The 14179-nt window shown below is 32.1% G+C and overlaps 1 protein-coding gene across 8 annotated transcripts in view; it reads right to left on the reverse strand.

Annotated features, from left to right (window-relative positions):
- LOC139527444 (protein kinase C delta type-like) overlaps positions 1-14179 on the reverse strand; it is a 76288-nt gene that overhangs the window by 22132 nt on the left and 39977 nt on the right. For all 8 annotated transcript variants that reach the window (XM_071322943.1, XM_071322912.1, XM_071322934.1 and 5 more), the window contains 3 exons: positions 10610-10670; positions 7435-7597; positions 991-1022 (listed from right to left, as the gene is read on the reverse strand). In XM_071322943.1, the coding sequence (XP_071179044.1) occupies positions 991-1022; positions 7435-7597; positions 10610-10670 (256 nt within the window). The remainder of the gene's footprint in view (positions 1-990; positions 1023-7434; positions 7598-10609; positions 10671-14179) is intronic.

A 14179-nucleotide genomic window follows, 5' to 3' on the forward strand; every position in this document is an offset into this window, starting at 1 on the left:
CCTGTCTTATGTGCAAGGATAAGATATACTTTCTGTCCTTTTTTTGAAGGATGGATAAAATGTATCTAACTTAAAACATAAATTTAAACAAATTATTCAATGGAGCCTTTAAGAAAGTTTCAACAATGTACAGACAAACAGGACAGACAGTAAGGACTGGCAGATGGATGGACAGACACGGATAATACTTAATGCCCCCACTGCTATAATTGGGGCATAAAAATGTGAACAAATGTAAAAGCAAAAGCTTCACAAGTATACTCATTTCAGTATTTGTGTTACCTATACCTAAATTTTACATATAACACAGTGTTTAAACTTTGTCTGATTTGATGCTGTCTCTTTAGATCATATATTTTTGTAATCTAACCTGCATATATTTAGATCTTCAAAGATGGCGATATATTATTACTAATGTGATTTCAACTGATCGGGCGGAGCTTACGTTTTAATTTGCATAAGGACAGTCTATTTGAAGATGTGTGTGATAAGGATGATTGCCGTTATAATTATTCCTGATTTCTAATCACCTATCAGTGTCATCAAAGGAATTGACAAAACAATTGCTGGACACTTCATTGATGAGTTTATCCTAAAACACCTATCTATAGATGGACTGGCTTATTATGAGCGATCCGGTTAAACTCCGCCCAGTCAAGTGAAATAAATCGAGTAATACCAGACTGATCTTTTGACAACTGATTCATTCACAAATTAAAATTGAGAATGGAAATGGGGAATGTGTCAAAAGAGACAACAACCTGACAAAAGCAGAAAACAGCCCAAAGCCAGAAGTGTGTCTTCAACAAAGCAAGATAATCATGTACCTGGAGGCAGGCTTCAGCTGACCCCTTAACAAAGCCCATATGTTACCACAACTGAACAAATCATAACTGGGGTCCAAATAAAATTGAAATTAGACCTATTCTGTTTGTTTTTTTTGCTTTGCTCATGTTTGGTTTTTGCTTTGCTTGTGTACCATAAACATACCTTTGCATTGGTATCCCTGTTTGTTGAGTCCCCTAGAAATAAAGAAAAATTCTGTCAAATACAGTTCAAAGCACATCATACAGAAACACAATGACTTTACAAAAGACTATGTATACTTCAACAGTCACTGAACATCACAATTTAATCAAAAATCTATTTTTTTGGCAACAAAAATTAATATGATGAATACTTGGTTTTTTTCATGGTATATCAAAGGCATTATATGGACTACCAGTCTACATTAAATATTGATACCAAGTAAGATTATCTAGAAGATGTCTTGTTTCTCCTGATTGTATCTTCTTCTTTTTTCATGAAAAGGATTGGTTTCCTGTAACGTTTTGCCTGCATTAAATCAATAAAGTTTTAAAAGTTTCTTGTAGGTCTACTTTGAAACAATAATTAATTGTATAACGTCTTGTTCTATGCTAATTTTTACATTGCTAGGCATTATATTTGTCAACATTTTACATCTACCATGTAACTTAAGCTTGGTATAATGATGTAGACAAGTATAACACCTACCAAGTTAAAATAAGCATAGAGCATAGCATGAATGAATTATTACTCAAGGTGGTACATAACACTATAGGGAGATAACTCTGTAATAAACAGCATAGAGCACAGCATGAATGAATAATTACTCAATGTGGTACATAACACTATAGGGAGATAACTCTGTAATAAACAGCATAGAGCACAGCATGAATGAATTATTACTCAAGGTGGTACATAACACTATAGGGAGATAACTCTGTAATAAACAGCATAGAGCACAGCATGAATGAATTATTACTCAATGTGGTACATAACACTATAGGGAGATAACTCTGTAATAAACAGCATAGAGCACAGCATGAATGAATTATTACTCAAGGTGGTACATAACACTATAGGGAGATAACTCTGTAATAAACAGCATAGAGCACAGCATGAATGAATTATTACTCAATGTGGTACATAACACTATAGGGAGATAACTCTGTAATAAACAGCATAGAGCACAGCATGAATGAATTATTACTCAAGGTGGTACATAACACTATAGGGAGATAACTCTGTAATAAACAGCATAGAGCACAGCATGAATGAATTATTACTCAATGTGGTACATAACACTATAGGGAGATAACTCTGTAATAAACAGCATAGAGCACAGCATGAATGAATTATTACTCAATGTGGTACATAACACTATAGGGAGATAACTCTGTAATAAACAGCATAGAGCACAGCATGAATGAATTATTACTCAATGTGGTACATAACACTATAGGGAGATAACTCTGTAATAAACAGCATAGAGCACAGCATGAATGAATTATTACTCAAGGTAGTACATAACACTATAGGGAGATAACTCTGTAATAAACAGAATAGAGCACAGCATGAATGAATTATTACTCAAGGTGGTACATAACACTATAGGGAGATAACTCTGTAATAAACAGCATAGAGCACAGCATGAATGAATTATTACTCAAGGTGGTACATAACACTATAGGGAGATAACTCTGTAATAAACAGCATAGAGCACAGCATGAATGAATTATTACTCAATGTGGTACATAACACTATAGGGAGATAACTCTGTAATAAACAGAATAGAGCACAGCATGAATGAATTATTACTCAATGTGGTACATAACACTATAGGGAGATAACTCTGTAATAAACAGCATAAAGCACAGCATGAATGAATTATTACTCAATGTGGTACATAACACTATAGGGAGATAACTCTGTAATAAACAGCATAGAGCACAGCATGAATGAATTATTACTCAATGTGGTACATAACACTATAGGGAGATAACTCTGTAATAAACAGAATAGAGCACAGCATGAATGAATTATTACTCAATGTGGTACATAACACTATAGGGAGATAACTCTGTAATAAACAGAATAGAGCACAGCATGAATGAATTATTACTCAAGGTGGTACATAACACTATAGGGAGATAACTGTAATAAACAGCAGAATGTTTTTATCATGTTTTATTGTTAAAGAAATATTAATTTAAGCTTCTCAATGATTGAAAATAAGTCTTAGTCAAACAGCTATCAGGCTATAAATCAAATTATATTTTTAAATAAAGAGTGTGTTTCAACTTTTTAGAATTTTTCTTATTTTTGTCAAAATTTTATGATAATTAAAAATGCAAAATTAATTAATTGGGACCAACTTAAGTAAATTTTATACCATGAATTATGATGAAATAATTGGGTTAATTGTGTTTCATAATTTAAAATATTATATCATGCTTAATGTGGTCACTAATAGCAACTCATCATAAAAATAAATTAAACATCTACTGCAAGATAGAGAACTTTTGTGTCTACGAGGCATTTATTAAATAGCACATACTCCGTAAGAAATGGCTGATTAATATTTTTCTCGCTAATAATTTAGAAAAAAAATATCTAGCTTCTATAAAAGATTATAATTTTTTATACTTGGTTAACCTTTCTGTAAATCAATATTTTATAGGTAAATGTGCTGCATAAATGCAATGAAATGCAAGACAATGTTGAAGACACCTATCATGACAAAATTATATCAAATTACACAGCTTCTAGTTTCATCATACAAGATCACACCATAAGTCATGGTAACAAAATATGTCATAGATGTATAAACTGGCATAATCAATTTGCACCAAATACAAGCGATAGCCTTTCAAAAAGTGCTAAATTCGACTCTTAGCTGATGAAAATGGAAAGTGCTCTCGCTTTGTAGATTAATTCATTTACTAGAATGGCCACGACGTGCATCAATCAACAAATTTTACCACACATGTGAGGTCACACGTTATGAACTTGTAGTATGGTTTAACGTTGTTGTTTACTCCAGAAGATTCGTCTATTTATAGATAAAAGTTACCTGTGTAAAATCTAATTGCTAAAATAGAGACGACAAATCCGATACTCTACGGGATTGAAGGACATTTACTTGGTTTGCATTGTCCTAACAAATCAATAAATTCAAATTATTCACGTCTCGTGATATCTTCCAATCAGGTAGCAAGAAAAATTCACGCCCTTAGTGTCCATCGTTCAATTCTTAATCTAGACTCCTAGGAGTCGAGAATTACAGTTTTGAAAGGTATCAATTGTGCCACTCTCTACTTTTTCTAATGATATCAGCAGGAATAAATGGAATTAAATTATGCCACATTTACATGTATATATTTTTATCCTATATCATTCATGGAGAATCTTTCGAAAAAACAAATCAGTCCAATTGGGTGGTGTTTCATCTTACAAAGTCTTCCCAAATTATTTTCCTAAGAATTCCACTGAAACTGGGTGTTAACAGGGGGTCGTCTTAAACTTGCAGTGAAGTGAGTATTTTGCTCAGTGTTGAAGGCCTCTGACACTGTGACTTTGAGATGAAGAACAGTAATAAAGTGCTGTTACTATGCTTTTTTGGGATGTTTTTTTCTAACTGTTTTATGCTGTGCACGTACTGATTTTGAGTCATGGATGATTACAAAATATTCTTTATTTTTCTATTAAAACATGATCTAGATAGCCAGACTTGGTACTATTTTGATCTGAGCGTCACTGATGAGTCTTATGTAGACAAAACGCGCGTCTGGCGTATAAAATTAAAAATCTGGTACTTTTGATAACTATTGGTACAAGAAATCATTAAAGTTTTCAGTAACTCCATTAAGTGGTATATATTCAACAACAACAAACAATATTACATCAAAGCAAAAAGATATTATGGAAATTATATATATTTTGACAATATAAACAAAACCTAAAATGATGAGATTGATAACTAATAAGTTATTTTGATATTAACGGCTACTTGTCAGGCTATAAAATCAATGGAGGTTTGTCCCAACTGAAATGTTTTTTGTCTGTCATTCAAAAACAGACAATAAAACATCGAAGACAATGACTAGTTATTGCAATATTGTCTGGATCAATATGGTAAACAAATATCAGAAATGACTAGTTACTGTTGTCAGCTATTATTTTATGATTAACGTTGATTAGTGATCTGTCAGTTTGTATACTTTAGTAATTATAAGTCCCAATGCCCCATCAGTTGCATCAAAATCAAACATATACAAAATCAAATTGACTTTTGATTAATTATCCCTCGAAGACAAGGATAAAACATACTGAGACTACAAAAATAAACCAGTATCAAAGTTCTTATAAATAATTGATTCACTTTTTTAGCACCAATAAATACATGGTATAAAGATATACATTTGAAGTAAAAAATTTATTTCACTTATGACCTTTATGATGATATAACAATAAAACCTTATTCCATCCACAACATAAGTAATGGTCATTGTGATGGTCACTTCCTACATTAATCCATACAATTTGTGATGTTGTTGATACTTGATAAACAAGAATGTGTCCATAGTACACGGATGCCCCACTCCCACTATCATTTTCTATGTTCAGTGGACCGTGAAATGGGGGTCAAAACTTTAATTTGGCATTAACATTAGAAAGATCATATCATGGGGAACATGTGTACTAAGTTTCAAGTTGATGTAACTTTAACTTCATCAAAAACTACCTTGACCAAAATCTTTAACCTGAACTTTGCACTATCCTTTTCTATGTTCAGTGGACCATGAAATTGGGGTCAAAACTATAATTTGGCATTAACATTAGAAAGATCATATCATGGGGAACATGTGTATTAAGTTTCAAGTTGATTGGACTTCAGCTTCATCAAAAACTACCTCTAACAAAAACTTTAACCTGAAGCAAACGGACGGACGGACGCACAGACGAACGGACCACAGACCAGAAAACATAATGCCCCTCTACTATCGTAGGTGGGGCATAAAAATACATCAATCTACCCAGGTAATTTCATTATGCCAATATAAAAATATACAATTTTAAAAGACATGCAATAGTACAATATCATCTAGTTTGTCATGTAAAAATATAAATAGATTGAAATGTATCTCATTAAAAAAAACCAATGTCAAACATTAAGTTAAAACTAAAAGTTTTTAGTATTAAACAGTATCAAAAATATAGAAAGACTAAACATCATTTTTAAAAATCTGACAGATCGAATTTCCTCTCTTACATATTTGATGTTCAATTTAGCCATGATAACTGGGTCAAAATCTTTAATTGTTTTTACATAGGCAGTAATGGTAACGTTTTTTCCTGTAGCTCAGTCCATATCGTAAACTTGGATATGTATGATAGCTCATTTCGAAGCTGTCACATTTTCACATATGTGGTTAAATTTTCGGGGTAGGAAGTGAGATTACTTTTTCCGTAAATTAGCATACCCTGGTAAAATATCCCCTTTTTAACACAATAAGTTCTTTGAAAATTTAATATTTTGAACACATTTAATAGCTCCATAGTTTTTACACATTTATTCTATGTTCCTCTACTTTTCTTATCACCACAAATGGTTAAGTTCAGTCATTTGTAAAAAATAGAAACATGTCCAATATCACTACACAGAGATTTTTTCTTTACACATGACTTTTGAGTTCCTCATTTCGAGGCGCATTAGGGATGTTGTCCCAACTAGGTGAACTGTTTTAGTGGATAAAAGCAAATATCCCCCTTTGATTTATTGATGTCAAAAGTCAAGGTCAAAGGTCATCTTCCATGATATAAAACACATCATAATGAGGTGATGCACCCATATGCCAATGATCAAAACCTTGCTCAAAGGATACAAAAAAGATATGTTCTGCTTATTTTTTACAATTGACGGTCAATTCAAAGGTCAAGGCCATAAGGTGGTCATGATAATACAGGACACATCATTTTGTGGTTATACAACTTCATGCCAAATCAAATACAAAATAATGAACGATACTCAGCTTTTTAGGAAGAAATATCACTTAAGAATTGAATGCTCTTTTCTTGTAGTTTGTTGTGGTATGAAAACAACCCTTTAAAATTACAACAATCAAAGTGACAGCATTGTAGGAAACCTTTATGCAATAAAATGATTAAACATAACATCTCCCTTCATCAAATAGGAGACAGGTTCAATGACATATTCTACTTATAACTCGCCATTACACATACACTTAAGATATTTGTTGAAATATGAAATAGATACCTCTCAATAATTCAAATAGAAGTGGTCCCAAATCAATAAATATATAATAGAATGTACTATGATTACCATTAATAGAGCTGCCTATTAACTCTTATACTTTTGTTATCCTATAATAGGGTACATTTTCAGAAAGGTTTGATACTAGAATTCTATTGAGCACTGATAGAGGATAAAAATTCTTATAACACATGCAGGGATATCATTTTCAACATTACTAAGTACATGTGTACCAACAAATACCAAAGTTATACAAAACTTTGAAAAGATCTTGAAGAAAAGATACTGTCTAAAATATGTAAATCAATTCATATATGACATCTTTTTAAATATGACCTTGAGAGATCAATACTCACCATATAAACTCATTACAGAATGAACAATATGTAAACTGGCGGAAGAACTTGGCAATAAATTGGTGACCTTTGACTTCATGTACTTTAGCTTGTTTGATGGCACCTCTCCTGCGTGTAATGCCTCCTGTTGCTTCTTTCTCAGTATCAATAAATGGCACTTGTTCTGTAAAAAGGAAAATAATATTCAAAAAAAAAAGACGTTAATTGTTTATGGTATTTTTTAAACTTGAGTGAATAGTATCTGTTTACTGTTACAAGTGATGGCAAATAAATCATAAGTTTATAAACAAACCCCTAAGGATATATCCAAATTTGTACAAACGAATAAAGCAAACAAATTATGAGATGGAATTGACATTTCTGTTTCCATTGCACAAGGTCACGATTTCCCAGACTGCTTATGATGTGCTTACTCTTATGGCAAGCCAAAGTGGACAAAAAGAGCTATTTTCTAATATTAAAAAATGATATTCTAATATTAGAAAATGATTTTCTAATATTAATAAATGATTTTTTAATATTAAAAAAGCATTTTCTAATATTAAAAAGTACCTTATTTTTTAATATTAGAAAATGCTTTTTTAATATTAGAAAATGATTTTCTAATATCAGAAAATCATTTTCTAATATTAAAAAAAACATTAATATTAAAAAAGCATTTTCTAATATTAGAAAATCATTTTCTAATATTAGAAAATCATTTTCTAATATTAAAAAAGCATTTTCTAATATTAAAAAATAAGATACTTTTTAATATTAGAAAATGCTTTGTTAATATTAAAAAATCATTTATTAATATTAGAAAATGAATTTCTAATATAAGAAATTACTTTTGATTTTCTAATATTAGAAAATGAATTTCTAATATTAGAAAATGAATTTCTAATATTAAAAAATGATTTTCTAATATTAATAAATGATTTTTTAATATTAGAAATTCATTTTTTAATATCAAGAAATCCTTTTTTAATATTAGAAAATCATTTTTTAATATTAATAAATAGACTTTTTCTTTTTTAATATTAGAAAATGATTTTTTAATATTAGAAAATCATTTTCTAATATTAGAAAATCATTTTCTAATATTAGAAAATCATTTTCTAATATTAAAAAATGATTTTCTAATATTAGAAAATAGCTCTTTTTGTCCACTTTGGCTTGCCATATACTCTAAACAAGGATTTGTAAATAAATTGGAGAATACTGATTGATATTTCAATCTGTTCTATTTATTAGTTGAAATAGAAAATAGAGCTGCAGACTTCCTTCCAGTAACTGTTAAAAGTCTAAGGGCAGTAATTTGTGACTGTGTCCTTTCATATTTTGCATTTGCTTTTGTTGTTTTATTAGTACCGATCTTACGAGTTCAGCCACTTCTCAACTGTTTTTTCCATTGAGACAACTCTCCACCAGAGAGCTAATGATACAGAAGTTAACAACTATAGGTCACTGTAAACATGTTTTAGTGTGTCAGTTTCTTGATATGCCAGTCCCAAGTCTTAGGCATGTAGTCTAGTGATTATCTATGGTTACTATCACCATGATCACCTTGTAATCATGTGACCTTTGAATATTGTCTATGAGGTTCCCTAATTGATTTGTTTTTAAAAAATAAATCATAACTAGATATGTTATGTTATACAGTTATCAATATGTGTGGTCCTATATCCTGTCCCCACTTATATTTTGTCATTGCACAAGGTCATGCTTTTCTCAAGACTGTTCATAATTTCTTAAAGTAAATATGCAGTTGTTGTGTACAGATGTGTATTTTAGTCAAGGAAAATATGGTTAATCTATTAGTTGGAATTGGCACTCAACTAACTTTCAGTAACTGCAAGTACTCTTGGACTGGTACATACATACGTGTTTTTTTGTCTTTTTGTTGTTTTTCATAGTAAATCGTGCCAACTTGCCTTTTTCAACTGATTTTCTGTGTGCTCTTGTGTTGTGCTTTAACTCATTCGCCCCCAAGACATTTTTGGAAAATCAGGCATTTTTTCAATATTTTCTTGTGGGTTTGAAACCACCCCCAGTGAAAAATGGTAATTTTCCGTCTATTTTCCGATTTCAAAACGACCTTGAGAGGTGAACACTGACAAGACTGTGTTTTTTTGTCATTCAAGTATTACCCTATAGTTACAGTAGTCCATTCATGCTAGCTGGGAGTATATTGGACTTCAGTGTCTTGCTTGGGAATTATTATTGTCAAGTCAGGTCTGCCTAAATGTCCGTTTTTATGGATTTTTGACAAAACGGTGACCTAGATTTTACAGACTAGATTCCTATTGGCCATTTTATACCTCGTTGTGTTCCTATACCACCTATGCATGCATATATGATAATAGTTTTTACCAACAGTCACTTCCAGTTACGTAGTGGCCATCAAAAGATGCCCACCCCCACCTGATTTTGGCTACTTTTCATGTTTTTCCGATTTTGAACTCTTAAACGGCTTTCAAAGTGCCAAATTTTCATGAACAGACATCTGAGAAGAGTTGATGGACCATGAACAGCTTGGTTGAAGCCCCTGCTATCATGACAGTTCAGTTGGGGCAGTTCAAAAAAAGCATGGAGGGTCATACGGGCCATCAAATAATGGTTGTCGCCATCACGCCTACAGGCAGGATTGGGGGTTAAAGGGTTAATACCACTGTCCAAAGTTAGGGGAGGGTTCAGCACAATCAAACATGTTTAACCTTTCCATATTCAATATGTGTCTGTTCCAAGTCAAGAGTGGATAATCCAGTGTTTGTTGTTTGTTGCTGTCTGCAATATTTATTTATTGTTTATCCATTTTAACATGAATCAGGCAGATGTTTTTCCCTTTTGAAGTGTTTCAAAATTTGGTATGCTGTGGTCTTATACCTGTTAACTTGTCCATTGGTCTCTGGATAATTGTGATATTTCTTAGGAAGTGGTATTTTTTAAAGAAGTGGTAATTCTTAGGGAGTGGTAATTTTTAGAAAGTGGTATTTCTTAGGAAGTGGTATCCCATAGGCGGATTCAGGGGGGCATTGGGGGCCCGGGCCCCTACTTTCATTGGAAAAATCTGGTTGATTATACAGGGAGTCACTGAAGTGTGACTGGAGCAGGCCCCCCCCCCCCCTTAGGTCAGACAGCTGGTCCCCCTTACAAAAAGTTCTGGATCCACCACTGCATCCACTGTACCTACCTTCTTGTTCTGAGAAAAATCTGACTTGTATCTGTAATCTTCCTGATGGTTTCAAATCTAACTGTAATAAAAATAAAGAACAAAATTCACATTAATTGGCCAAAAAAACAACATATCCCAACAATAAACAGCATTTTAAGAAAGTGACATAACTAAATGACAATACAAATTAATGCCATACTGTTTTCAGTATGTAAACAGAACTATTCTATACATAGCACAAATATCTCAGACATTAGTGCACAACTTATTGCTAATGTTTGTGTCCCATTTACCCATTTATATATTTATCCTATTAACTTAGCAAGACTCACTGTGAATTTAAGAAGAACTTCTAGACTAAATTCAAATGAATACAGTGTATGTGGTAAGTGTTTAGTTCAACAGGTTTGTTTGGTATATTCCAAACTTTTGGCTTCAAAGACATAGGTCTAATAAACTATTGCTAGCTGTAAGGAAGGAACAAATCTATATACTATACAAAAATTTCAGACACTTTATAACTCTAAAATTTGTAATAAGAAAGTGTAAATGATATACAAAAAGAAACAGAACTACCGCATGTGATGCAATTTAAAGCTTCATTGCCATAGTAATCATCATGTAATTAAGACATATACATGAAAGGTACCTATATCTGGTACACTGGTGAGAATGTACCTAGCAGGAAACTGGTGTCAGCATGATTACAATGAGCTGAGAAATGCTACATGTGCATGATGTGTGTTTAGACAAAAAATAAATAATCCTAAGCAAGTTATTTATCAATGATTATTTTCCAGATTGTGATACTTGCTGTAGAAATCATTTATCTGAAAAACAACTTCACTAATTACTTCATAGGGTTGTCGATCCATTTTACTATGTAAACCATATCATTAACTATGTGATAATCTGGTAGGTATTTTTTACAGATACGCCTTTTCTTATTTTGCTTCTTTTACTGTAAGAAATAGGTATACCAGATATGTGAGGCACCAAGTGCACTTCACTAAAAACTGGTTAAATTTGAATGTATGCATAAGTTACACATATTTATTAAGATTTTAGGCATATGAACATGTGTCTAACAGGTGCTTTATTAAAATTAGATGTTTGTAAATTATAAATAATACTTAATTAGACAATTATTCATAGATTTATAGCATATTAACAAGATGCCTTTAATGATCAGTTTATGATTTTCAAATTAATTTTGATATCAAATAAAATTAATTAGAAAGGGGGACTTATGTATGCATCTTCTGAAAAAAAAAATTGAAAGTCTTTGATAATGTTGGTGTTTTTTTAATTTAACCAAAGGATCCTATTTTCCAACACACAAAAATTGGATCGATACCTGGAAAGCTGGATAGATAAATTTGTCTTTAACATTCAGTGGCAAATAGTACATGCAACTCAGGATGAGACCATGTTTTAAAATGAGATATGAATATGTACTCTGTTTTGTAATTGTCTACTAGTTCGACGAGCTGGGCTGAATTTTAAACATGCTGATTCACAAGGTAGAAGTCACAAACAAGGATGACTCTGATCAGTCAAGTCTTGCTCTTTAATTACTTGAACTTCTTCTCAGAAAAGCAATATATACCAATTTTCAAGTCTTTAATTTGTCCAAGCCTAGGATGTTATTTTCATCACTAGAGCAGGCATGCTTTGAAGAGACCATCAAGGTTTTAGCAAAATTGAATTACAAACTTTTATTACTACAAGTTTATAAGGCAAAAGTGTTCATGAATTTGGATGGGTTTTAGAGGTTTTAGTTTGGTGTCAAAAATGGTCAACTGACAGCACTGGTTTGTTCAGTATATGGCAATAGCTTTTGTTTCTTATAACATCAGTTCTACATATTTTATTACAAGTAGCATCTTAAACATATTAAAGTGTATTACACTGAAGAATAAAGAATAAATTACAATTCATCAATCTTCATCAAATTTAATACACATTAAGTGTATTCCATCATTAATCTAATTAGATCATTGATATTTCCTGTCAGAAGAAAACATTAACTGGAGCACCCATCTATTATAAGTAATCTTTAAAACTCCTCTATTATCTAAGAAACGTTTTTATTGTTTGGAATCATCTCTTATGCTATATTAATCTTAGAATTGACTGTAGAATATAAGATAGGGTGGTATTTACTCACTGAGAATTGTAGCTGATTCAATATGTATCACAGGTAAAACAAGTGAAACTGCGAGCTACTGCTCACTGATGATACCCCCGCCGCAAGTGGATAATATTTATAGTGTAAAAATATGCAAGTGTTCGGTAAACAGGAAGCTGTCGAGTGATGAATCTGAAAACGCATCACACGGTATAGCTGACTTATAAAAATCCTGAAACCAAATTTCAGAAATCCTTGTATTGTAGTTCCTGAGAAAAATGTGACGAAAATTTTGAACTTGGCTATCATGTGTAAAATCATACAAGTGTTCGGTAAACAGGACGTTGTCGAGTGATGAATCTGAAAACGCATCACACGGTATAGCTGACTTATAAAAATCCTGAAACCAAATTTCAGAAATCCTTGTATTGTAGTTCCTGAGAAAAATGTGACGAAAATTTTCAACTTGGCTATCATGTGTAAAATCAGACAAGTGTTCGGTAAACAGGAAGTTGTCGAGTGATGAATCTGAAAACGCATCACACAGTATAGCTGACTTATAAAAATCCTGAAACCAAATTTCAGAAATCTTTGTATTGTAGTTCCTGAGAAAAATGTGACGAAAATTTTCAACTTGGCTATCATGTGTAAAATCATACAAGTGTTCGGTAAACAGGAAGTTGTCGAGTGATGAATCTGAAAACCCATCACACGGTATAGCTGACTTATATAAATCCTGAAACCAAATTTCAGAAATCCTTGTATTGTAGTTCCTGAGAAAAATGTGACGAAAATTTTCAACTTGGCTATCATGTGTAAAATCAGACAAGTGTTTGGTAAACAGGAAGTTGTCGAGTGATGAATCTGAAAACGCATCACACGGTATGGCTGACATATATAAATGTAGATACTAAATTACAGAAAGGGTGGATGTGTAGTTCCTGAGAAAAATGTGACGAAAGTTTCATGGGACGGACTGACTGACGGACGGACGGACGGACTGATGGACGGACGGACGGACGAACTGACAGACAGAGGTAAAACAGTATACCCCCCCTTTTTTAAAGCGGGGGTATAAAAAGACAAGAAATAAATGTTGACCTGCTAAATCCTCCTATAGCACTCAAAAGGCATCAATCTGCAGTTGAAGATCCAAGAATTTGAAAAAAGGGGCCCACACATAGGTAATGTTTCGGAGTGAGACATGTAAAAATCTACAGATTTTTTAACCATAAATAAACATCAATATGGGGAGCCAAAACCAGGTTCAAATTGGGCAGGATACAAATTTAGACAACTGACTAAATTACCATTAGCAGTTATTGTATTAGGTGGAAAAAGAAAATTAAAATCTTGTTCTAAAATGATGAAATGTCTCAGTAAACAAAACAGTAAAGTTTGTCATTCGGATTGAGTTAAAAACACATGCAATGTATCTACTATCTATTTGTTTATAT

This window comes from Mytilus edulis, chromosome 1 (genome assembly GCF_963676685.1).
Source record: "Mytilus edulis chromosome 1, xbMytEdul2.2, whole genome shotgun sequence".
NCBI lineage: Eukaryota > Metazoa > Mollusca > Bivalvia > Mytilida > Mytilidae > Mytilus > Mytilus edulis.